General features: G+C 41.1%; 1 protein-coding gene across 1 annotated transcript in view; it reads left to right on the top strand.

Annotated features, from left to right (window-relative positions):
• bbs9 (Bardet-Biedl syndrome 9) overlaps positions 1-25,811 on the top strand; it is a 220,148-nt gene that overhangs the window by 26,506 nt on the left and 167,831 nt on the right. Inside the window, exons 7-13 of the mRNA XM_074683754.1 lie at positions 82-166; positions 454-637; positions 10,665-10,794; positions 14,187-14,368; positions 14,449-14,525; positions 14,618-14,671; positions 14,763-14,865. Of these exons, the coding sequence (XP_074539855.1) occupies positions 82-166; positions 454-637; positions 10,665-10,794; positions 14,187-14,368; positions 14,449-14,525; positions 14,618-14,671; positions 14,763-14,865 (815 nt within the window). The remainder of the gene's footprint in view (positions 1-81; positions 167-453; positions 638-10,664; positions 10,795-14,186; positions 14,369-14,448; positions 14,526-14,617; positions 14,672-14,762; positions 14,866-25,811) is intronic.

The raw sequence follows: 25,811 nt of genomic DNA on the forward strand, positions 1-25,811 counted from the left end.
GCCAACACCTGAAACAGTGTGTGACAGAGAGCACAAACACTGAGCAGAGATTAAAACTGTCTGTGTGTCTCTGATTTGCAGGTACGAGACTCTGGCTGTAGCCACAGACGCTGAGAACCGACAGGATCCTGACCTGCCCCAGAAGACCGGAGGAAAGAGGCTGACGGTAAATCCTGAACGCACCAGTTAAAAAGTATTGATTCAGCTGATAAAGTGTGTGCAGCAGTCATAAATACTGCACCTCCCAGAATCCTTTGGGTCAAACTGTAGACTCTGGATTGTCCAACACAAACACACAGTGACATGGAAAGGATCAAACACGTTTGTCACTGAAGCTGAAGTTTTCATCACTTTATCTGACTTTACATGTTAAGGATGGAGGAATTTCAGTGTCTGCACAAACAGTCTGTAAACGTTAGACACTGTGTGTGTGTGTGTGTGTGTTTCCTGCAGCCCGACTGGTCCTTCATCCTGGGGGAACAGGCCCTGGACGTCTCCGTGCCCTCCTTCTCTCACTCCTCCGCCTCCATCTTCGTTCTGGGGGAGAGGAACCTGTACTGTTTCAGGGACAACGGGCAGATCCGCTTCATGAAGAAGCTGGAGTTTAACCCCAGCTGCTTCCTGCCGTACACCACAGGTAAACCAAGAGCAGGGATCCTGAGCAGAGCTGGAGGGGTGTTCAGTTTCACCTGCTTCAGCACAGGACTGGTTATAAATTGGCTGAAAGGTGGAAACAGATTAACTGTTTCAGCCAGAATGAGTCATTTTATCATGTAGAGCAGAGCAGAGGACTTTCTGGTCTACAGCTTCCACAACCTGTTTTATTTTGTGGTATTTGGGGAACCTGGCCATGTTTTTGGATCTAGGGCAACTCTAGGTCACCCGGTTGTTAAAAAACGTTTGTAGTGATGGTGGACACTGGAGCCTAACTGTCAGACAGAAAAAGGACAGATTAGCAGAAGAAAGAGAAACAGGAGAGAGACAGCACAAGCTAAAGGCTAAAACACAAGCTGAAGGCTAGAATAGTTGAGGGTAAAGTCTTGTAAAACAAAGACTTGAGAAGAAAACAGATGCTAAAGGCTAAAATGCTAGCAAAGGCTAAAACATGGGCTAAAGACTAAAACACAAGCAAAGGCTAAAACATGGGCTAAAGACTAAAACGCTAGCAAAGGCTGAAACACAAGCTAAAGGCTAAAACACAGGCTAATAGATGAAAACACAACCCTTTAGCCTAAAACAAGGGCTAAAAGCAAAATCACTGGCCAAAAGCTAAAACATGAGCTAAAGGCTAAAATATGAGCTGAAGGCTAAAACACAGGGTTAAGTTGAAAACATTAGCTAAAAACCAAAACACTGGCTAAAGGCTTAAACACAGGCTATAGGATAAAAAACACAAAGCTTTTAGCCTAAAACAAGAGCTAAGAGCCGAAACACTGGCCAAAAGCTGAAATCAGAGCTTAAGGCAGAAACATAGGCTTAAGGCTGAAACATGGGCTAAAGGCTAAAACACTAGCTAAAGGCTGAAACACAAGCTAATGGCCAAAAAAGGGCTTAAGGATAAAACACAAGCTAAAGACTAAAATACAGGCTAGTAGGTGAAAACACAAGCCTTTAGCCTAAAACAAGGGCTAAAAGCTAAAACACTGGCCAAGAGCTAAAGAATAAAACACAAGCCAAACGCTACAACACTGGCTTAAGGCTAAAATGCAGGGTTAAGGCTGAAACATTGGCTAAAGGGTAAAACACAAGCTGAAGGCTAAAACAGGAGCTAATGAGTGAAAACTCAAGCTTTAAGCCTAAAACAAGGGCTAAAATCAAAAACAAGAGCTTAGGGCTAAAACATGGGCTAAAGGCTGAATTAAGAACTAAAAGCTAAAACAGGGAGCAGTGGGTTTAAACAAGAGCTAAGCCGAAACTTATGCTAAAGGCTAAAACACTGGCTCAAGGCTTAATCTGGAGGTTAAGACTAAATAATGAGCCAAAGGCTAAAACTCAGGTTAATCTCTTTGTGCTAATGTAGCCTCCAACCCACAGTCAGCAGTTATTCTGCAGTGGTCTGTTCAAACTTGAGAGTCTATCAATAAAATGAAGAGCCAGGTTACGTTAGCTCAGCTTGGTGAGGTTGGAGTTGGTAGATGAGCTCTGGTAGGACAGAACCAGGATTCACTAACGTTACACGTTACAGACACGTCTTAGAGCACCGGGCTGTGAGGAGAGAGAAATATAGCAGCTGCTAAACTACAGTACAAACTAACAAAGTTAGCTTATACTTGTTTTTATCAAGACCAAGAAAGGTGAAAAAATTGAGTCCAGAGTGAAGATTAATGGAGTAAAGCACTGAGTATAAAAGTCGTTAGAAAACTTAGAGGGCAGAAAGAAAATCAAACAGGTTACAGAGTAAAAGAGCTGTTTGGATCAGTTTTTGAAATAGAAGCTGCAGAGTTCAGCTTCAGTAATGACCAAAATCCAGCGTCAGGCTCCTTCTGTCTATGAAAACACATTTAAGTGTTGTCAGCACTCCTCACAGAGAGCAGGAGGTCAAATAGTCCTCAAATAGCGCGCTCCGTCTCCCTGCCCCGAGGACTTGGCAGCCGGTCGGGGATAACCAGAGTTAAAATTAAAAATAAAAGCCAGCAGCAGAATTTATTGTCGGATACTCGTCTGTTCGTCTGAACAGGACCGAGCACGGCTACATGATCAACCTGAAGTGAAGAACAAGGACAGCGGCACAACTCCCAGCATGCATCAGTGCACATGTCAGATCTGAACTGTTGAATAGAAGTGATGAAGTGATGAAGTGATGAAGATACACAGAAACATTGTGTTCTGAGCCGTGGCTCCACGCCACATGAGCGTCTGAGCAGGAAGCTGCTTTTGGCAGAACACGCTGGAATAAATGGAGTTACTCTGCTTCATGCATTAAACACAGCCTGAACACACGTGACCCCTTTTAGTGTATAAACATATGGAGCAGGATGGAGGGATGTCATGATAGATACAGACATATAGACCGATAGATAATAGAGTCGCTGCTGCAGCTGTGTGTGTGTTTGTGTGTTAATATTTGGTTATTTTATAAATTGGTAAGCTGAGATGTTGCAGAAATGCAGCAAAAACTTTACCAAATGCTAAATTGAATCACAAAATAATGACAAAATTACAAAAAGGAAGTTACTTTTTTTAAACACACAGGTTTTTGGCAACAAATTTGTCCTAAATTTGCATGACATTAAAGTTTGAGGCATTGCTCTACAGGAGAACGAATCAGTGCAGTCTGTTTCCAGACCTGATCACCTTTACCTGTCGTCACCTCTGGTTGGAAGAGTGAAGGAGAGACATGGAAAGATGAGGAGAGGTTTTTTGAATGATGGAGTGCTTCTGCAGATGTCTGCTCCTTCACTGCTCTTTCCTATGAGACAAACCGAGCAGAAACTACTGGTATTGAATGATGAAGTCAAAGTTGATGGATATTAAACTGCAGTTCTTCAACTGTCCACTGGAGGCTTGCTGATGGGGCTGAAGAGTGACTAAACATGTTTACATAGGTTAGGTTAAAGTTAAAATACGGTATCGTGCTTTTTTAGTGCTTATTTTGGAAGTCAGGAGATTTAAAGCTCATAAAAATTCAATTTTTCTCTCCTCTGTGTTTTAGATAAACACTTTGTTTGAGCTGCCGTCTCTTTAGCTTGCATTGTGGCAAACATCGCGTTGTTTGTTGTAGCAAAGATCTTGTCAAGGAAAAAAATTTGTTGCTTGGGCCAGAGATTACGTCCGTTGAGGGGCAACAAGGCTCTTGTTGGTTGTCGCAAATACTCTGTTTGACGAAGAAAAAAAATATTTTGGCAAAGATCTCATTGGTTGAGGAAAAGATCTTGTTGGTTGTGGCAGACATCTCGTGAATTTAGGTACAGATCTCATACGATGAGGCAAAGATCTTGTAAAGTATAGAAAAGACCAAGTAAGTTAGGGCAAAGATCTCTTTTTGAAAAAAATCTTGGTTGAGGTGGAGCTCTTGCTGATTATGGCAGAGTTCTTGTTGGTTGGGGAAAATTGGGAAAGATCTCATTGGTCAAGGCAAGGCCCTTGTTGGATGTTGGATGTTGGATCTTGTGAAAAGCTTATTTAAGTAAAGATCTTGTTGGTTGAGGCAAAGATATTGTTTTAGCAAAGATCTGACTGGTTGAGGCAAGGGTCTCTTTGGCTGAGTGCACACGTGTTGTTTTGGCAGAGTTCCCGTTGGTTGTGGCAATGGTCTTGTTGATTGTGGCCCTGATCTTGGTAGCTGTGACATAAATCTTGTAATGGCAAAGATCATGTCGGTTGAGGCAAAGATCATGTTGGTTGTGGCAGACATCTTGTTGCGTGAGGCAAAAATCTTGCTGGTTGTGGCAAAACCCTGTTTGACAAAGGTCTTGGTTTTGGCAAGGATATATTTGTTTGTGGCGCAGATCTTGTTAATTTGGGCAAAGACCTGATTTTGGCAAACATCTTGGTTGAGGTAGGATCTTGTTGGTTTTGGCACAGGTTTTTGTTGGTTGTGGCAAACATCTTGTTGGTTGAGGTAGGATCTTGTTGGTTTTGGCATATTATCATGTTGGTTGAGGTAGGATCTTGTTGGTTTTGGCACAGGTTTCATTGGTTGTGGCAAACATCTTGTTGGTTGTGGCAAACATCTTGTTGGTTGTGGCAAACATCTTGTTGGTTGTGGCAAACATCTTGTTGGTTGAGGCCAAGATCTTGTTGGCTGAGGCAAAGATCTTGTTGGTTGAGGCAAAAATTTTGTTGGTTGTGGCAAACATCTTGTTGGTGGAGGCAAAGATCTTGTTGGTCTAGGCAAACATCTTGTTGTTGGAGGCAAAGGTACTGTTGGTTGAGGCAAACATCTTGTTGGTTTTGGCAATGTCTTGTTGCTTAAAAGGAACAGGACTTGTTAGTTGAGGCAAGGACCTTGTTTTGGCAAGTATTATTTGGTTAAGACCAACATCTTGTTGGTCAGGCAAAGGTCTTGTTGGCTGTGCCAAGGATCTTGTTGGTTTTGGCACAGGTCTTGTTAGTTGAGGCAAAAGTCATGTTGGTTGAGGCGAAGATCTCATTTATTGTGGCAATGATCTTGTTGGTTGTGGCGAACATTAGGTTTGTTGAGGCACAGATCTTTGCCACAACCAACAACTGCTGGGCTATGTGTGCCAGAGAACTGAGGGTTTTGATATGATTACAGACAGATCAAAGGATTTCTATGACAAACGAACATGAAGAGGTTTGATTTTTATCTGATTTTTGTTTTTGCATTAGAATAAGGAAAGCCAACAGGTTTGTTGCTCTTTAATGCAGAGTAATAAAACGTTGATGTTCAACCTTTTGGGGCAATAAACAAGCTTTTTAAGAGCTTTGGTTTCAGCAACAGAAATGTTCCTGTCTGCTTCGCTTATTGAACAACGCATTGCAGAACAGAAAACGACACTTGATCTGAAACCCAGTGGTGAGCTGACAGATGGGGAGAGAAAAGCCGAAGTAGACCGAAGGAAAGATCCAGGAGGGAGGACTGATGGAGGGGCTGAGAGCCGCCAAGAGCTCTGTGCTGATATCTGTTTTCAATTTGAGGATTCAAACATCCAGGCGCTGCGAGTGCCCGACTCTATCTGTTCCAGACGTCATTTAGATTATTGAAATCACTCTTGGAAATTGGCTTTAAATCCAATACTTGATATGCAAGTGCACAAAAGCAGCTTTTATTGGGACATGATCCCTGTCGACAAACAAAACCGCATCGCGATCCTGCACGCCTGGAGGACTCCTGGGACCGCTCTGCTGCTGCTGTCCTCTGTGATCCTGTTTGTGCTTTGTTTGTTTGATTGTTTACAGCCACACCACGACTGTCACAGCAGCCTTCAGCGAGGGATTTATCATCATCAGCACTGAGTGTCTGAAGCTGCAGCGCAGAGGAAAAGAGAGCACATGGATCTCAGGAGTGTTTCCCAACTCCTCCGTCTGGCCTTCAGCCTCACAGCTGTCTCCTCTGGACCGCTGCCCTCCTTCTCCCTCTCCGTCTGTCCAACGTTTTCCCTTCTCAGATATCTTCTTCATGAGCCTGACTGCTCTTCAGAGACACTACGGCTCAGCTGAAAGATGCTCTGCTAGCGATGCCGGAGCACAAATGTGGGATGGATTGCTTCAGCTCGAGGCTCGTTCTGTGGTTTAGAGAGTAAGAGTGAACCACACGCTTTGTTCTCCACCGTCACCCGTAACCAAATATCTGTGTTTGATTCCCGAGTCCTCCAGCTGAGCTCTTCAGCCGACTGGTTTTCATATTTCAAACGCAGTTTCGGAGCCGTGTTGTTGGTTTCCTCTTTAATTTGTCACTCGTCTGCGCTCGGCTGTTTATAAATGTTATTGATTAAAGCGTAAACTCGTAACCAACATGAGAGAATCCAGCTGCTCGGATCACTCAAGAGCCGGCAAACGTTTCCCAAACACTGAGATGACAGATCCTCCCCCCGTCCATCAAAACAGAAAAATGTTTTCAGGATTTGTTGCCGACTTCTGGAGAAACGTAGTAGAGAAGTAAATAAATGACACGCTCTGAGTCCTGGATGACTTTTACTCTTCAGTCAATCATATGTCAGGTTCAATACAAATAAAACTCAGGTCAGAGTCCTTCACTGTGATTAAATATAACAAATATATAAAACAGAATAAAGACAAAACACATCCTAAAGAAGAGTTTTAGAGTAGAGGCTGGAAAAGTTTAAGAAAGAGGTGCTGATAGATGGCACAATATATAGCAAGTGTGTCTAAAAAAAAGGTAGAAGAAGTGTTGGATGAGTTTTGATGCCGGTTTCACCTCCGTGGTCAGAGTTTCATCCCTTTCTGGCCTCTTTAGTGCTGTAAAAGTTGATACCATGAATTATTTCCTCTGCTGGGTCACATGACCAGCTGCACGGAACTCCTAATCTCTGTGACATCATCATGGAACTCCTAATCAGTGTGTGACATCATCACCACTACACACCTCGAAATTATATTTATTTGCATGGTTTAAAAATAAGAAATAAGCTTTGCTAATAAAATGGGAATGAGATTATAAATCGGAAAAAAAAAATTAAATTAATTATAAAAGTTAGATAAATAAAATCACTAAAAATACAAATATGTTAAAATTATAAAAAGAGAGTTTAATAAAAATGAGTCAATAAAACTTTAAAAAAGAAGAAGAATATAATCATAAAACTATAAAAAAATCAGTAACAGAGAGGTATGATTGGGCAATATGAATACTAAAGGTGTAATTAATTAATTAATGTTATACCAAACAGTTAGGTCAATAAAGAATGGTTCAAACCATGAAAGCACTCTCATTTGAAGATAACACTTTCAAAACTGTGAGTTCAGCATCAAGCATGCAAAAGCTTCTGCTAAATAAAACTGTATAATGTTACTCATTTTGTTTTGTGGAGCAAGAAGTGATCATATTTGGACAAAAGGATAAATACCAAAGATAACTATAGATAGGATAAGGGAAAGAGGTGCAACTACAGCCTTTACCTTATCAGTTACAGGGCGCCTGTCAATCAAATCAGCCATGCCCTTATATGGGCAAAACTCAAGTCTCTGCCGTTCAGTGTGCTGATAGAGAAATGATCTATTCAGACATAAACCCTGTTTTGAACCAGGCTATAAACATGTTTATTCCTGCTGGAAAGATCGGCTTTTTGAATGGCTGTGTTCGTGGTTTCTGCTGTTTCTGCACACAGCCTCTAGTGGACGCTCGAGGAACTGCAATTTTAACACTGCGACGTAGGCTTCATATTTTAGACCCAAGGTTGCTGCTCGGAAGTCCCTGGACTTGGAATATGAAGCCATTGGAGAAGTGTTATAAACTGCAGTTCTTCAGATGTCCACTAGAGGCTGTCTGCAGAAACACCAGTAACCACATTCACACCCATTTAAAGAACCGATCTTCACAGCAGAAATACGCTGGGTAAAACTGAAAGCTATAAAATGGCAGCAGCACCCTTTGGTTGAACAATGAAGCTGACAAACAGCTGCAGTTCCTTGAGTGTCCACTGGGAGCTGTCTCTAAAACTCAAGAACAACAACTCATAGAGGAAAAGACCTTAATGAATGAGACTCTGAAGGGCAATTCAGAGCCACAGCAGCACTACAAGAAAGTATTTAGTACAAAAAAAACAAGAATATATAAATAAAATAATGTATTAAGTGTCAATTGGAAGAAAAAGGCCCATCAGAGAAGACAGCTTGGCCAAATTCTCCACTCATCCACCACCTTCACAGGGTTCAGGACTCTGGTGTTAGCTCAGTTAGCCAAATCTCTGTGAATAGCATGATGCTACTCTGCCCTCTGGTATTTCCTTCCGTGCTGGGTTAGCATAGCTAGCTCGTCCATCTTATTATTGGACTATTGATGGAAGGAAAGAATGATGTCATCTCTTCTTATCTCAAACCGTAGCAGCAGTATGTTGCCTCACCTTCTTCTCCTCAGCTCATGGGGAACATCTGTCCTAGCACTAGTTAGCATCAATATGGTACAGACAACTATGTGTAAAAAAAGCAACTATGTTTACACACAGGATCTCTGGACACATACAGAAGCAAAAAAAAAAAAAAAACACCATTGCAAACACTTCAAGTTTGGTGTGAAAGGCCAACAAATGAGACATAAAAGTAACGACAAGCTCCAAAAACTAAGCAAACTGAAAATGAGGAGAAAAGTTAAGCAGAAAGTTTAATAAAGGCGAGAAATATGTAGAAAGAGGAGTGAAGGAAGAGAAGATGGAAGTGTAAAAGCTCAGACCTGAGGTTACGTGATAAGTGGAAAAAGTTGGTCAGGGAGCAGCTGATGTTTTAGCTCGAGCCCGGCTGAGATCGGACCTTTATAATCAGCCTGTAATTATGATGCTGAAGCAGATAGAAGGTGTGTGTTTTGCTTTGATGTGGCACCAACATACACTCTGTTCCACCCTGCTGACCGCTGTGACCCTGTTATAACTGCTGCTGCTGCGCTGTGTGAGCGCCGCGTGTTTGTGCTGCGTGTGGCCGTCACCTCAGATCTCTCTAGGTGGTAACGGCTCCATTGGTGGGACGGACTGGACATTTCTGTGTGTGTGTGTGTTCAACATAAGGAGTATTTATATTTAATGTTTCAGAATGAGTCACAGGAGAAAGTGTACATGTAACTTAAGTTATATTTATGTGCCTGTAAAAGCTGACCTTGTCTTAAAATGAACGATCCAAATGACAAATCTCGACACAAACCAGATGTGAGATGTAAAGAGATGATTTTTCTTTACGCTCATCTGAAAGGGCAATGCCACCCACCACAGGAATGTGTTATTTCTGTGCTCCATGGCTTTGGATTTGTGAATATGCACCACTTTTTCCAAAGTCAAGAATCAGGGACAAAAACTGAGGCCCTGCTGTGTTTCTGGGCAGTGTTCTTTCAAAATAAAAGCTTGATTTAGACAGAATATCCTCGGGAAAATTTACCTCCAGTGTCCGTTATTCGGCTGTCGTCTTCAAGAAAAAGTAGGTGAAAGTGAGTAGAGCACCTCAGCCAGAAAAGAGATCAGCTCACTGCTCTCAGAGTCAGCCAGAGCTCTGAATGACTTTCATTAAAATGTATTTTGATCCAAAAAAAAAACATACCCCCAGGAATAAATAAACAATTCAGGTCCACTAAGGGCGAGGACACTTTGTATTTTGTCCATTTCTTGCTTATTATTATTCGGTCCGCGCTTGAGCCCTAATTTGACCCCCTAAACATGCTCAAAAACTCGCCAAATTGGCACACACCTCAGATTCTGCCAAAAATTTGATATCATACAAAAAATGACCCCCAACTTATTAAAGTGTGCTCTCTAGCGCCACCTAGGCACACCAAAACGGCTCTCAATGACAGTAGAAATGTTGCACAGAGATCAAACCAACGTCAAAATGTTTGTCTCATTGAGACACACAAATCATACACTAACACCCTTGACCTATCTGAAACAGGAAGTCAGAAATTTGACTTTTAAAATAAAATTATCCCTCAAATTGGGGCCTCATACAAAAGTGATCTCCTCCTGGGCCATTAATGTCGTCGGCTTGAAATTTGCTCAGATGACAGAGTGAGCCATGCTCTACAGAAGCTATGTAGGAAGTTATTGTTTCTCAAACGGTTTTTGAATAACGAGCCCTCAAAGTTAGTGAACCTCAAAAAAGCCCTTTCAGTTTTTTAGAATGAATGGGAGAGGAGGATCCAGCTTCACACAAGCTGCAACAGCCTCTACACAAAAAAAGTAAAAGTTGTATAGCTTTAAAAATTACATTAATGGATTCCTGACAAAATTTGTGACAGAAATATCTTATTTTTGCAGAGATTTGGTCAAAATTGTGGTATATATGAGGAGATGTTTCAAGACTTGTGTCAGTTTCACTCCTGTGAGGGCAGCAGCTGGTGATGATGTCACAATGATTGAGAGTTCAGTTCAGCTGGTCATGTGACTCACTGAAGGCGGGAAAATGGAATGTGTAACACACACACACATTGTAAGGGATGAAACCTTGACGGTGGAGGTGAAACCAGCATGAGGGATGGGCGACAGTGCGAGGACCCAACCAGCGCTGCATTATCAGATGAATTTTCTCCTGTTCTGTCTCCACAGTGACGGACGGCACCACCAACCTCCTGCTGTGTAACCACACCAACATGCTGCTGGTCTACACCGACGTGACTCTGAAGTGGGCCGCTCAGCTCTCCTTTGTTCCCGTTGCCGTACGGGTCGCAAACTTCCCGTGAGTACAACATTTCGTGAGACAACATCTTCAGGTAGAGGAATGACTCCGTAAACAGTCAGTGTGCAAAAATCTTGTTGTCTTCACAAATGTATCTGTGTTTGCCTTTGGGCACTACTTCTTTGCACGAAGGCTAAGGACTAAACTGCGTTTGTTCAGAGTAAATACGGTGATTTCTAACTTGTGCCTGGTTAGAGCAATACGAGAGCAAGTGTTACAACTGTCCCCGGTCTCCCCCACAGAATGGATTTAAAGAATTATCTTCAAATAGTTGTTTCAGATTTCCCAATAGTCATTTCAGGTATGAACAACAGTTCTCCTTTTGGGATAAATGATGCTTCTTTCATTATGTCTGTGTCAGACATTGTAATTTCACATACCCACAATGCAATTCCTCCTAAAACTCAATAGCTTAAATAGTTGTCTAATAGTCATTCCCCTAATGCTTGTGGTAATTTTATACTCTGATATCTACAATGAGTATTTATTACGTCCAGGTGGTTACAAACGTAAGCATTCTTGCAGATGTCGAGGTTGATTTTCTCTCTGTGGATTTCCCAAAGTGAATTAGAGCTCAAACATCTGTTGGAGATAAGAGAAACGGGAGGTTTTGCTCTGAAGACTTTATTAAACTTTATTACATTAATTTATATGTTCATTCTAAATGGAAAAAGTCACTGTTATTATATTCTGATATTTGAGACGTTTGTTTTAGCATTAGCAGAAACTTAACGGCAGATATCAATGATGAACGTCCGGCAAAGATAGGAAATGTTAAAAAAGCTACTGGTTAATCTCAGTCCGGCCGTTCTGATGTTGACTGAAACTCCTCCAGCCTTGTTTTGTTTCCGTCTCTTTCAGTCTGGGTCCAGATTTGGTCTCACAGTCTGCACAGAGTTTAGAGCAGCCGCAGAAATCCCGATGATTTAATCCAGAGTTGGCCGAATCAAGCTGTGAAATTCAATCCTGGCTGCAATAAAACAAAGGAAAAGCTTCTGGAGCTGCAGTAAATCACAGATATTTATACTGAGCTGCTGGAGGGGGGCTGTGTGTTTGTTTTCTCTGTGTGTGTGAGAGAGAGAGTGTGTGTGTGTGTGTGTGTGTGTGTGTGTGTGTGTGTGTGTGTGTGTGTGTGTGTGTGTGTGTGTGTGTGTGTGTGTGTCTGTGTGTGTGTGTGTGTGTGTGTGTGTGTGTGTGAATTTGTGTGTGTGTGTGTGAATTTGTGTGTGTGTGTGTTCCCCTGACAACACAGTGAACATGATGATGACTATCAAGAGCTTAAAAACAACACCGCCTCAAACTAAACCAGAACTCGACCCAGACACACACTATCTCCTGAATCTAACACACACACACACACACATAGACTCACACACAGCACTTTTTCCCAGCCATGCAGATCAAACTGTGTTTTGATTAGAGTTGTTGATGGAAGCGCTGTGATTGGCTAAAGCTGGTTATGCTGCTGCTCTATCAATGAGGGTTCTAGAATGTTCTACAAGGACAGAGAGCTTTCTGTCTTTGTGATGTCATAACATTCCGGAACTCTCTGAGGCTATGGTGTGAATACATGGAAGGTGTTTTCTATTCATTGGAAATAATATGAAATAAATTTCTTCATTATGTTAAGTTCTGGTGGAAAAATGAGATAAATGCTATCGCTGAAATGCAGGCCTTTTTACAGTCTTTGAGAAAAGTTGTATCTGTTAATTCCCAGTCGTACATGAAAGACGTCTTAGATGAGCTAGAGGGATTATGTCCCTGACAGCGGCTGGCGAGTAAACAAGTTGTGTTGTTGTTGTTGTTGTTGTTTTCTGGTTCAGGCATGGTAATTTAAGTTGCTACAATGAAAGGGTGGTGCGCAAATCAGAGTGTCATGTCAGCATTTCCCGAAAACTCCATGCGGAAGTGCTCAAAGTTGCTGTTAATCGAGAATCTGCTTGAGTTGTAATAAGACCAGAAGTCATGTACACACCCAGCCATAAAAACAGACTTTACAGCGTTAAAAACATATTTACAGCCTGGTTCAAAAAACAGCTTGGGTCTAAAACGCCAGTTTCACTATCAGCACACACTGTACGGTGAGTGAATTTTTTCTAACTCGCAGTTTAGAAGTTATTAGGATCATCATTTGATTGTCCAATCAGAGACACAGCTCAGGTCACATGACGGACAAGCGCCCTGTAGCTGTTTCAAAGGGAACTCACGGCTGGCGTTATACCAAATGTAGCTAAGTCTGCGGATTAGCTTCATTTGAAGTGTCAGGAACAGACAGGTGAAGTTGTGGAGACTACGTCCATGTTTTATGCAGTCTGTAATGTTTACACGGCAATGGTGGTCGCAGCATTTCAGAAAAATTCCACTCTGGAGTTTCCATGCAAGGTCGGCTAAAACGTCATTTCAGTGTAAACAAAAAGCCAAAACGCAGCAAGACTTTTGTGTTTCATCTAGGGATGGTACTAAATTAGGTACTTTTATAGCTACCAATCGAATTCTGTCAAAAGTAAAACCAAAATGTTCCATATTAAGGTACCTAAACGCATCCTTATTTACAAGCTGGACATGAACACAGCATTACAAGGTTATATACTGAAGAATAAATATGTAACATTGAAAAAAATGTAATTTTTTATTATTAAACAAACTGATATTTTTTACTTCATAAACACAAAAAAGTACCGGAAATTGGTACTGTTGAGTACTGATACTGATTGTCAGATACCGAACATCAGTACCGCATAGTTTCATCCAAAAAACGTTGTAAACGGCCCCTAAGAAAACTTTAATTTCAGCCTTGGTCTGAAACACTTTGTTTCAGCTGCCGTCTCTTTAAGACCCCGCTTCACAAACCCCCTTCGCTCTGATTGGCCGGCTCTCTGGAGGCTCTTTTTGTCACTCACTCTCTAACCAACACGGATCACGCTCCAGTTTGTAAACTGGCCAACAAAGAGGGAAATATGAGTGTGTGTAATGAGAAGTGTCATAAATCTCATCTGGGTTTTATTCACGGTTGAGGATCTTTGAACCACGAGAATCGGTGTGTGTGAGGCTCTTTGGTGTGTGTGTGTGTGTGTGTTTCCGCTGCAGCTACAGTGAGGGTTTTATGCCTCCTCAGACGCTCTCCTGTGCAGGTGTGGAGCTGCTCTCAACTTGAACCCCTGGTGTGTGTGTGTGTGTGTGTTATCGACTCATTGGACCAGAACTACAAAACACATCTGCAACCATTTATCAAACACACACACACACAGTTTCAGAGGTTATTGCATCACTTAGCGTTTCCTTCACCGTGTTAGATCATAAACCAATAAACTGGATGCAGAGCCTGTTTCTCTGAATTCTGATTGGATGTGAAGCGCCTAACGAGTTAAACGCCGTTCCTCTCGTCTCCTCAGGGAGATAAAGGGCGTCGTGGTCACCCTGAGCTCGGACGGTCACCTCCTCTGCTCCTACATGGGGACAGACCCCTCCTTTTTCTCCACGCCGAAGGTGGACGCCAGGGAGGCAGACTACGAGCAGGTGGACGCTGAGATGAAGAAGCTGCAGAAGTTCATCCGAGAGGCCACGAGGACTCAGGGTAGGAGAATCAAACACTGAGGTGTCTTTAAAGATCCAGAGATCGTCATCCGCTCAAACCTTTTTCCCTCATCGCTTCAGACATCCTGCCGAAAACAGACGCTGAGGAGGACCTGATCATCACAGCTGACGTGTCGTCCAGCATGGACAGCCCATCGGTAAACACACACACACCAAACACACCCACAGAGACTTCATCTTCATTTACACACATACACCTTCAGAGACTCAGCTTCCTCTCTGTCCACAGCAAGCTCTGATCCAGGACATCGATGGTCTCCCCGTCCCCTCAGTGACCGTCCAGGTGAGCTCACATCTCTAATCTCTCATCTTATTCTCCTTCCTTATCTTCTGCTCTCGTTAACGTCTTGTTTTCCTCCTTCCTCCCTCTCCAGGTGACAGTGAAAGCCAGCTGTGTCCTGCAGTCCTCCAAGCTGACAGTCAGGGTCCAGCCTCCTCTGGCCGTGACTCAGGATCAGTTCGCCCTGGAGCCCATGGGTCAGTCTGTGATACTCTGTTTTTTTAAATGACACAACACCAGAATCCTCATTATCATCCTCTGTTTGGAGTTCAGAGGGGTTTGCTTCCTCATCTCAGTGTTTGCCTCACCCAGCACATAACAGACATGACGTCAGGCCTCAGAGAAGCTCTGGTGTTCCTAAACCGCCTCATTTCTATGTTAACCTTCACAGAGGAAAAAGATTTTCCATGCCCAACAGATACCAATCCATGATTAGAAATATTTCTGCAGGCTCATGAGAAAGTTTCTCATGCAGACAGGAAACCTTCTCCAAAGTACTCACGAGAAACTTTTCAGTAAGCACATAAAAGCAACCGTTCTCAAAGGAAAGTTGCTCAGCCTTCGAGATAGTTTCGTACCCAAGCAGAAGTTTTCCATGCTCAAGAGAATTTTTTTCTGTGCTTATGAAAACAATTTTCTTAAAAAAAAGAGTTTTTCGTGCTCACAAAAAAAAAATTCATGACCATGAGAAAGTTTTCCATGCTTATGAAGCATTTTTGTGCTATAGAGAAAGTTGTCCTTGCTTTTCTGAAAGTTTTCTATAAGTATGAGAAAGTTTTTCATGTTCATGAGAAACTTTTCATGCTTAAAAAAAAAAAACAAATTTTCGGTGCACATGAGAAAGTTTTCCATGTGTATGACAAAGTTTTCCACACACCCAAGAAAGCTTTCCATGCTAAAGAGAAAATTTTCAATGCCCATTAGATAATTTTTTTCATGCCCATGAGAAAGTTTTGCCATGCTCATGAAAAAAAATCTGTGTGCTTGGGTCAGTTTTCTGAGCTCATGAAAAAGTTTTCGATGTGTATGACAAGTTTTTCCACGCACCTAAGAAAGTTTTCCATGTTCATGAGAAAGTTTTCCATGCCCGTTAGATATTTTTCTCATGCCCATAAGAACTTTTTTTTGTGCTCATGAAAAAAAAATATTTGTGTGCTTGAGAAAGTTTTCTGAGCTAATTAAAACGTTTTCTGAGTGTACGAAAAAGTTTTCCACGCACCCAAGAAAGTTTTCCATGCTAATGAGAAAGTTGGCCATGCCCATGAGATCATTTTCTCATGGCCTTGAGAAAGACTTTCATGCATATGAGACATGTTTCCTTGTTCATGGGAAAATTTTTCATGTGTTAGAGAAAGTTGTCATTACCAATGAGAAAGTTCTTTGTGCTCCATAGGAAAGTTTATTGTCTATGAGAAAGTTTTATGGTCATGAGAAAGGTTTTCATGCTCATGAAAAAGAAAATCTGTATGCTAGAGAAAGTTATCCATGCTTATTTAGCATTTTTTATGCTAAAGAGAAAGTTGCCCTTGATTATTTGGAGGTTTTACATGAGTATGAGAAAGTCTTTAATGTTCATGAGAAACTTTTCCTGCTTGCATAAACATATTTTCTGTGCCCATGAGTAGGGCTGCACGATTATCGCAATCGCAATTGCAATCGCAATCGCAATCGCAATCGCAATGTCAGCACACGCAATTACGTAATCGCAAAAGAGGATATCGCAATCGCAATCGCAATGTCAGCACATGCAATTCAGATTTTTCTCCATGATAACCAAGCAAGTCCGTAGACTCATCATGACACAACTTTTTTTATTAAATCGCAAGCACAATCGCAATCGCAATATTGTCCACCTAATCGCAAATCGCACCTTTTCCCCAAATCGTGCAGCTCTACCCATGAGAAAGTTTTTCACACACCAAAGAAAGGCTTCCATGCAAATCAAAAGTTGTCAATACACTTGAAAAAGTGTAACATGCTGATAAGAACGTTGGCCATACCCATGAGATAATTTTCTCATTACCATGAGAAAAATTTTCATGCATATGAGACATTTTTCAATGCTCATGGAAATATTTTTCATGTGTATGAGAAAGTTGTCATTGCCCATGAGAAAGATCTTTGTGCTCCATAAGAAAGTTTATTGCCTATGAGAACGTTCTATGCTTATGAGAAAGTTTTTTTATTCTCATGAAAAACAAATCTGTACGCTAGAGAAAGTTTTCTGTGCTCATGAAAAAGTTTTCCATGGTAATGAGAATGTTTTCCCACATACACAAGTTTTTTTTTGCTTCATGAGAGTTTCCCATGCTAATGAGAAAGTTGTCCAAACACTTGAAAAAGTGTTCCATGCCCATGAGATAATTTTCTCATGCCCATGAGAAAGTTTTCCATGCTCATAATTTTTTTTCTCTCTGCGCTTGAGAAAGTTTTCTGAGCTCACGAAAGTAATCTTGCGAAAAGAAAGTTTCTTAATCATGTGTTAAAAATTTTCCCATTCTCATTAAAAAGTTGCCTGTGGTCATGACAAAGCAACCTGGCCACAAGAAAGTTGCTTGTGCTCCAGAGAAAGTTTTCAGTCTGATGAGGTAACCTATCATCTGTGCAACTAGGACTGAGTGGAGCCTTCAGATCTTCCTGTTCTGGTCAGTTATCAGAGGTTGTTGGTCCGGTTAACTCAGTGAAACCCTGGAACATAAATGTTCAAATGTTCTGTTTCTCTTTCTCATTTTTTAAAGTTTTGAGCGTCCGTCTTGGTGCTCCGGTCCTGAAGAGTTTCCTTTCGGTGAAAACTCAAGTTGCTTTCTACAGCAGAGTTTCAATCATCTCATGTCATCGATCACTTTCATTATTTCCAACATCTCTCCGTCACTCAATCTCTCAATCACATGCTCACATTCATGAACACACTCAGCTCCTTCATCACCTGCTCTAGAACACACACACACACACACACACACACACACACACACACACACACACACACACACACACACACACACACACACACACACACACACACACACACACACAGTGACAGAGGTAGTGAGACGAGTGTGTGTGAGCAGGCTTCACTTTGTGTTTGGAGGAACGTGGTGCCTCCTTTGTCGACTCTGCTCTAAGATGGAGGCGTCTAATGTGCTGTTTGTTGAATCACACATCAGGACGACTCCCTGCGCTCTGCCATGAGTGGAAACGTTGGCTTTGTCCCTTTTTTTATTTGATTCATTTGCATCAAAATGAGGAGAAAGCGTGACTCAGAGAGGAAAGTGGAGTTTCACTCAGTTGCATCATTTATGAGTTATTCTTGTGACCCGTCTCGCTGAGTTAGACGTGTTTCTAAAGACGGCGGCTGCTGTTGACTCGTCAGCGGTTTTCTGTCCAGATGAAGTCACAGAGAAACTGAGAACAATGACGGTTTGTTCAGCGTGACTCTCCATAAAACAAGATGTTGATGTTTGTCTCTGTTTAACCCAGAATGCATCGTGGTTTTATTTCTGGGCTCAAGTGATTGTCCAACAACTCTATGCAGGTGTCTTTTCTCTAACTGTAAATCAATTGATAGTTTGTTCCCAGCTCAGACTGGATTATAACTGAATATTTGAGTAAATCTACAAGTTACCGGACAAGGAACTGAGAAATCAGAAATGGTTTATCCCACCTCTTCATCCTGAGTCTGCAGCACGTTTTCTCTCAGCTGAACAGACTCTTGTCCCTGTTAGAAAAAGATGATAATAAGGGATCATTTTAAAGGTGCAGTATGTGATTTTGAGCTCAATAGGAATGGAATAGATTTTCAATTGGTAGATGTGAATTAATGTATAATCACCAACTTACAGTCTTTTATATTTACACAGGAGTTTGGCTGTTTGGCTTCTTGTATTGAGACATTATTCCCGTCTCAAAAAATAAAAATATATGTTTTTCTCACCCAGTGTATGTATTTAATTAATAATTTATTTATTTATTTATTTATTTATTTATTTATTTATTTATTTATTTATTTATTTATTTATTATTTTATTATTTAGTGTGTGTGTGAGAAAGAGATAATAACCACAATTCTTGTAACAGTAGCAAGAATTCAAGATTATCTAGTTTTAGCAATACTGATACAGTAGTATAAAAACAAAAAAAAAAAAAAAAATTGATTATAGTAAATCTGGATTCTAAAGTAAATCCAACAAAATGCAAAACATGAAAAAAGAAAAGTAATAATAAAAGTAGTAATAATAAAAATAGTAATAGTAATAATAATAATAATAATAATAATAATAATAATAATAATGACAATGATAATGATAATATTACTCACCCCCCCCAAAAAAAAAATAAAAAATAAATAAATAAATAAAATAAATAAATAAAATATAAGTTGGAAAAAAAGGAGAGAAAAAAAGAAAGACAACCTTGAATGTATTAACAACCACAATAAACAATAAACACCCCCAAAATATCAAAACTTTCTTGTAAGCACAAGAAACATAATCGCCAGCAAAAGTTTCTCATGAACACCAAAACTTTCTCTTAAGCAGGCATTCATGTCAATTCAGAATATGACTCCTAACTTTCACTCAGATTTCTAATTTTCGGACCCTGTATCTTTAAATATCTCGATGGCGTTACATACTCAGGAAAGCAGCCATTAGTATGTTGAAATTTAAGCATAATAAAAGCTTCTAACAACAGTTGCTGTCTATATGTTAAAATACATATAGAAGACTTTAACAAACTTATTATTATTCTGTACGTTTCTGTGCTCGCTGCTACTCCCATAATTTATCACAGATTTTCACCTTTTAAGTTTCAAAATGTTGAGCAAGTTCAGGAGAAGTGTGTCTGTACATTTCACATTTCTAACGTGTACTTTTCAAAATATTCAGTGTTTCCCATTTGAATTAATGGAGATGATCTGTCACCTTGGAAACCACACAGCTGATGATGTCAGAGGTTAGGGTTCCAAACAGAAGTTATAATAGAACTAGTGCACATCACTGGTGTTAAGCTCAGCTCCTCATCACCATGGAAACCATGCAGTTGATGATGTCATAAGGGGTTTCAAATAAGGCTGGTGAAGTTGGGGTTAGGGCACGACCGGAAACCACTTGGAAAAGGATTTATATCAAACTTTTTTAGGAAAAAAAACACGTAATTGATGAACATATTGATAATCTGTGAGTTTTAAAGCTCCATCCTTGCTGGCTTTAATCTGTGAGACACAAAACGAAAAAAAGTGAGGAAGAAGCGTTGGTGTGAAGTTGAATCAGTCTGAAAGATTGCTACAAGCTGAAATTCTCATGATATACACCAGAGATAGCGTCTCCTCCTCTATAGCTGCTGCTTCCATTGGTACAGCTGATTAGTTTGTCCTTTATTTACGTATTTCTCGATGTTTTGGCCTCATGTTGTTACTTTTGGTCAAAGTCTAAGAGTGGAAATCGTGCTGAGCTGGTCTGTGTCAGATAAAGAGCTGCAGGTTGGTCTAACAGCGCTCACAGGAGCTGGAGCAGCGTCAGAAACTCCTCCACGCCGGTTTCCACACTCGCAGAGAGGAACCATCCATCAAAGAGGAGGAGTGACGGCGTTTTTCAGGAAGGATCGGAGCGGATTGTAAATTTATGATTTCAAGATGTGAACAGCATTCTCAGGCGGTTTGAACACCATCCGTTCACCCCGAGCCTCGACTCACACTGACCGCTGCTTTCCCATGATTCATGATGTGTGTATGCAGAAATGTAATGTGTTTAACCACAGCGCATTCTTATCCGAGCGTATACCGTACACGACCTGCTCGCCGCTAACGCAAACATCATGGACTCGTTCCACAGCGCTGAGAGCTCATGTGTCAGCTCCTCTCATCAATACCAATCATCCCTTTTCCCCTATGGTTATAATTTCATGTTCTGTGGTTTTATATAATGCACTTTTTAGTTTTTCTTACGTCCGTATTTCTCCTGTGACCACATTTTTTCAACCATGCATTTTTTTCTAAAAAAATTCTGATGTTGCACCCTACTTTTTTTTTATTTATTTCTGCAGAGCTCTCATTTTCATTCTACAGAGGCTGTGAGGTGATGATGGCAGAGAAAAACAAGATACCAACCCATGATAAAACACAAGAGAGTTTCCATACACACAAGAAAGTTTATGTATTTATTTATTTTGTTTTATTAATTGATTTATTTTCATTATTTTATGCAAAAGTTCAAGCCTTCTTAATTACAACACTGGAGGAAAAAACACTAAAATCTTATGAAATTTTTTTGTCTTATTTTCAGCAGATTTTTTTTTTTACTTAATATGAGCCACATTTGACTTATCAGTCCAGAAAAATGTCTTTAAAAATGTCTTATTTCAAGTTATTTAAAGACAAAAATGAGGTTTGAATTGATTGAAACAAGTAAAAAAAATCAGCCAATAGAAAAAGAGAAAGTTTTCTTGTATTAAGACATTTTTCTAGTTTTAAGTAAATTTTCTTGCAAATTTTTCTTGTTCCATTAGCATATTTTTTTTCTACTTGTTACAGCAATTTAGACCTCATTTGTCTTTAAATAACTTGAAAAAATACATTTTTCTGGACTGTTAAGTTCAATGTGGCTCATTTCAAGTGTAATAAAACATTTTTACTTATAATAAGACAAAAACACTTGATGAGATTCAAGTTTTTTGCAGTGTAGTAACCATTTGTTAGTACAACATAATATGTAAATGAAAATTTCTGGAAGCCAAATAATAATGAATTAAAGTTACATTGTGCACTGAAAACTATGGCTACTGATAAACACAAGAAAGTTACCCAAAAGAAACTTTCCAGAGCCCATGAAAACTTTCTCCAAAGCACTCACATTTATTTTTAAGTGGACGCAAGAAATTTACCTTCACTTAGAGAATGTTGGCTGAGCAGCTTAAAGGGGCTGTGATGAGTTTCTAAGTGATCTTGAAAAAGTCTCCCTTCTAGATAAATGCCCGATTGTAATCCACACTTTAAAATGAGATTATCAGCATCAAAAAGGTTATTCCTAAATGCTAATTCTTAGCTTCCTGATCAGGTCGACCAGGACTTAATGGTATTACCGCACGCTAACGTCTCTCAGACAACACCACGCCAGCTGACGAAGTTTAGTAGAGAGAAGAGAGATCTGTGTTTTTCTCTGCTGAAAACAATTTCTGTGATTAATTTTGTAGTGATGGTGGACACTGGAGTTTAAAGGCTGATTTATGCTTGATGCGTCTGACGGGGGTCTGGCGGGGTCCACACGGCTTCGGGATCTCCTAGTGGTTGAAGTGCAGAAATAAAAGCATCAGTCTGACTCTTCACACAGAGATCACTGTAACAACTGAGTGGTAAATAATTCATGGAGTGACATTGCAGCCACTCTTGGCAGAGCAGAGGAATCGGTTAAAAGAACCTAGGAAAATGTCCCCAACAGGTCAGAAATGTCATTTTGTAAACAAAAACTTCTAGTACTCTGGTAGACGTAGGTTTGTGATACACACGTCATGTTTGCGTGGAAAGCATAACACAGGCTTAACTGTCAGACAGAAAAAGGACAGAAGAGCAGATGAAAGATAAACAGGAGAGAGATAGAGCACGAGCTACAGGCTAACACACAAGCTAAAGGATAAAACATGGGCTAAACTGTTAACTAAAGAAAATTTGTTTCGTTCCTATCTCCAGTCATTTCCAAAACAAACACACCTTGTTAAAAGTCACGTCTTCACAACAGTGTATGTGAGACTCCAAGCCAAAAGGTGGCGCTGCAGTCTAATTAAAACAGATCCTCCTTACAGCACATTTAAAACATAGTTTCTAGTCGTGCACATGTTATAGCTACCCATGCCAACAAGAAAGTTTTCCATCTGGAGAAGAAACCTGAGACCAACCTGTGGCTATGGACCAATCGTTTTTTAAAATTTTGTACCAAAAACCACAGAAGAAGAGTTAGCTTAGCGTTATTCTAACCTTGTGCTCAATCATAGGAACATTACAGCTTACCTCGCACAGCATCACCGCAGTATTCTCTCAGAACGTCACATGAAGCAGATTTTAAAGACTTGCAGTTGACTGTATATAGACTAGACAGTGTGGATCCATCATTTACCATTTTATGGTTTTGAAGCCAAAACATAAACATTTTTTGTTTGTTTGTTTGTTTTTTTTTGTTTTGTTTTTGAGAGTCTAATATCTTCTCTGCTCTTTCTTCCAACATATTTTACTAATTTAGAAAAAACTACACAAGAAAGCCAGCTGTCAGTTATCGTTCAACAGGACATAAAACCTGGCTTTTGACTTCTAATAACTAATGAAAAAGAAATTCTTTCGGAAAAAAAAGGACGTAAATGCAACAAATCCAAATAATATCTTCAAATCAGCACAGCAAACTGTGGTGAAAATTTTTTTTACCAGGTGTTTTTATTTCTTCAAAAGTTTGACCACAGCCCATCTGGAATGACTGGGGAGACTGAGTTTTGACCTGTGCTGCAGCCAGCCACCAGGGGGAGCAGTTTTTGTGGGGACCTCACTTCCGTAGCACATCTAAGTTTGGTTCCTGCTGAGATTTTTTTCTGGTTGGCAGCAGCTCTCAAAGTTTCACCTTTAAAGCAGACGATCTGAGGCGATGACTCACTGCAGCGTCACCTCCACGCCGCTGAAGAGGCGCTTTGTTTACGGGAGTTTAGGCGGCGGTTTCAGGAGGGTCAGATTCAGGAGTCACACAACACGAGCATAGCACTGTTTAAAAATAGACTTATACCTTACACACACTTGGATTGAAATAGTGTGTTGAGAGTGTGTGTGTGTGTGTGTGTCACACTCTTTGTCTTCCTGCTCACAGAAATCTGGCTCCAGCTTCCTCGAGTCAATCAGCAGCTCTCTGCTGTGAAACATGAGAGCTGCTGACTCCATGTTCACACACACTCACACACTCTCACACACACCTTCTCCCCGCCCTCCTTCCTAAGTGACCCCTCGCTGGCCCGGTTTGGCCCAGAATGGCCCCGGCTCAGCAGGACCTCCATTGTTGACCCCTGGTGGTCAGATTTGGCCCTGAACCAGGTGTTTCACATCCTGGAGAATTAGCAGGAGTGGATTAATGGAGGCTGTGTGTGTGTTTGAAGAAAAGCCTGGACCTGGCTGGGAGGGAGGGAGGACTTGGATCCCGGTCCCACAGTCAGAGCCCTCTCTGTGATTTAGTCCAGAAAATTGCAGCCTGCTTTATGGATTGCAGAGGAAGTGGCTGAGCTGGAGATGGAGCGCTGCCCGCCGTACGCCGTGTGAAGGAACGGTATGTACGGAGACGTAAAGCAGACGATCCGCTCTCAAACACAAACACTGACTTCAATTAGCAGGAAGCATTTGGGTCATCGTAGAGCGCCGGTGTGTTTCCAGATCTGCTTCTGGAAAACGAGCCAATCAGAGCTCAGGAGTGAGATTAAAGACTGCGGCTTTAAACGTCTTAAAGGAGCCACAACCACATAAAACTGTTAAATATGATCAAACATGGAAATATTTATAAGTACACTTGTCTTTCTTTGGTCTGAATGTGGAAAGCTGCAGTAGGGGAGACCAGGGCTTGTTGTCACACGTTTCACACTCTTAGGTATTTCTCAGAATCAGTACATCAGATTAAAAACAAAAGTGTGCCAGATTAAAGACCAAAGTCTCAAGTAAATATTTTGCATTCATTCCTCACACTACCATATTTGCTAAAGTTAGCCGTAGCTTAACGCTAGCTTACAACAGAACAATGACTGGGCTACAGGATGCTTTAACCTCTCCTCTTTCAGGTCCACACATATCACTGTCAGGATTTTTATCTAAAAGAAGGTTGTTTTGAAACCTTTGTGACTATAAGCCCCGGTCTCCCCTACATCAGTGTCCACTTGAGGCTGAAAACATACAATAATGAAACTCTGTTGAGGACACTTTTAAAAATGATTGTTTTTACATCACCACTGTTTGTGATGTTAATGTTAACAATAACTTACAGAACACCTGAGCACAGATTCTACTTTACCAGTCTCCTCTCAGTGTCTCCTTTCCTGTCTCCTTTCCTCTCTCAGTGTCTCCTCTCTGTGTGTCCTTCCCTCTCTGTGTCTCCTTTTCTGTGTCTCCTGTCCTCTCAGTGACTCCTATGTGTGTCTCCTTTCCTCTATCAGTGTCTCCTCTCCTCTCGTCTTGTCTCCTCTCTTCTGTCTGTCTCCTCTCCTCTCTCTGTGTCTCCTCTCTTCTGTCTGTCTCCTCTCCTCTCGTCTTGTCTCCTCTCTTCTGTCTGTCTCCTCTCCTCTCTCTGTGTCTCCTCTCTTCTGTCTGTGTTTCCTCTCCTCTCTCTGTGTCTCCTCTCCTCTCCCTGTGTCTCCTCTCCTCTCCCTGTGTCTCCCCTCTGTGTCTCCCCTCTGTGTCCCCTCCTCTCCTCTCCTCTCCTCTCCCCTCCTCCTCTCCTCCTTCAGTGTCTCCTCTTCTCCTCCAGTGTCTCCTCTCCTCTCCTCTCTTCTCATCTCTCCTTGTCTCCTCTCCTCTGGTTTAACGTGACGACTCGTCAAACTCTGTTTTCTGAAACGTAAACATCTCCATGGAGCAGGAGCAGAGAGGAGAAGCTGTGACAAAGAAACCAGGGAAGTTTAGAGAAACACTTCTGGAGCGACACCTCCGCTGTCTGTTTCTCATCATCCCTTCATCACACACACACACAAACACACACACACACACACACACACACACACACACACACACACACACACACACACACACACACACACACACACACACACACACACTCACACACACTCTCTTCCTCTCTATCAGCTGTTTGTTTTCTTCCTTTATTGCGACACAAACATTCACACTTCACTTCTTCAAGATTCATGTCTGTTGGATCGGCCTCCCTTCCTCTACAGCTGCTGCGTGTGTGTGTGTTTCTGTATCTGTGTGTGTGTGTGTGTGTGTCGCTGCCGTCCCATGTGTCTTTGATTCTCTGGCTCAGTGTGTGTCCACACTTGTCTCAGTGTGATGTGTGTGTGTGTGTGTGTGTGCTCAGTTAAAGTGTGAATGTCAGCTCCAGTTTGCGTCCAAACCTCGTTGAGGGGATTTGTCACAAAGTGCTCTGCAGGAAACAAAGGACAATAAAACTTGAGATGTGTGTGT

This window comes from Halichoeres trimaculatus, unplaced genomic scaffold (genome assembly GCF_033239565.1).
Source record: "Halichoeres trimaculatus isolate MK-OKI-2021-1 unplaced genomic scaffold, fHalTri1.1 fHalTri1_scaffold_12, whole genome shotgun sequence".
Lineage (NCBI taxonomy): Eukaryota > Metazoa > Chordata > Actinopteri > Labriformes > Labridae > Halichoeres > Halichoeres trimaculatus.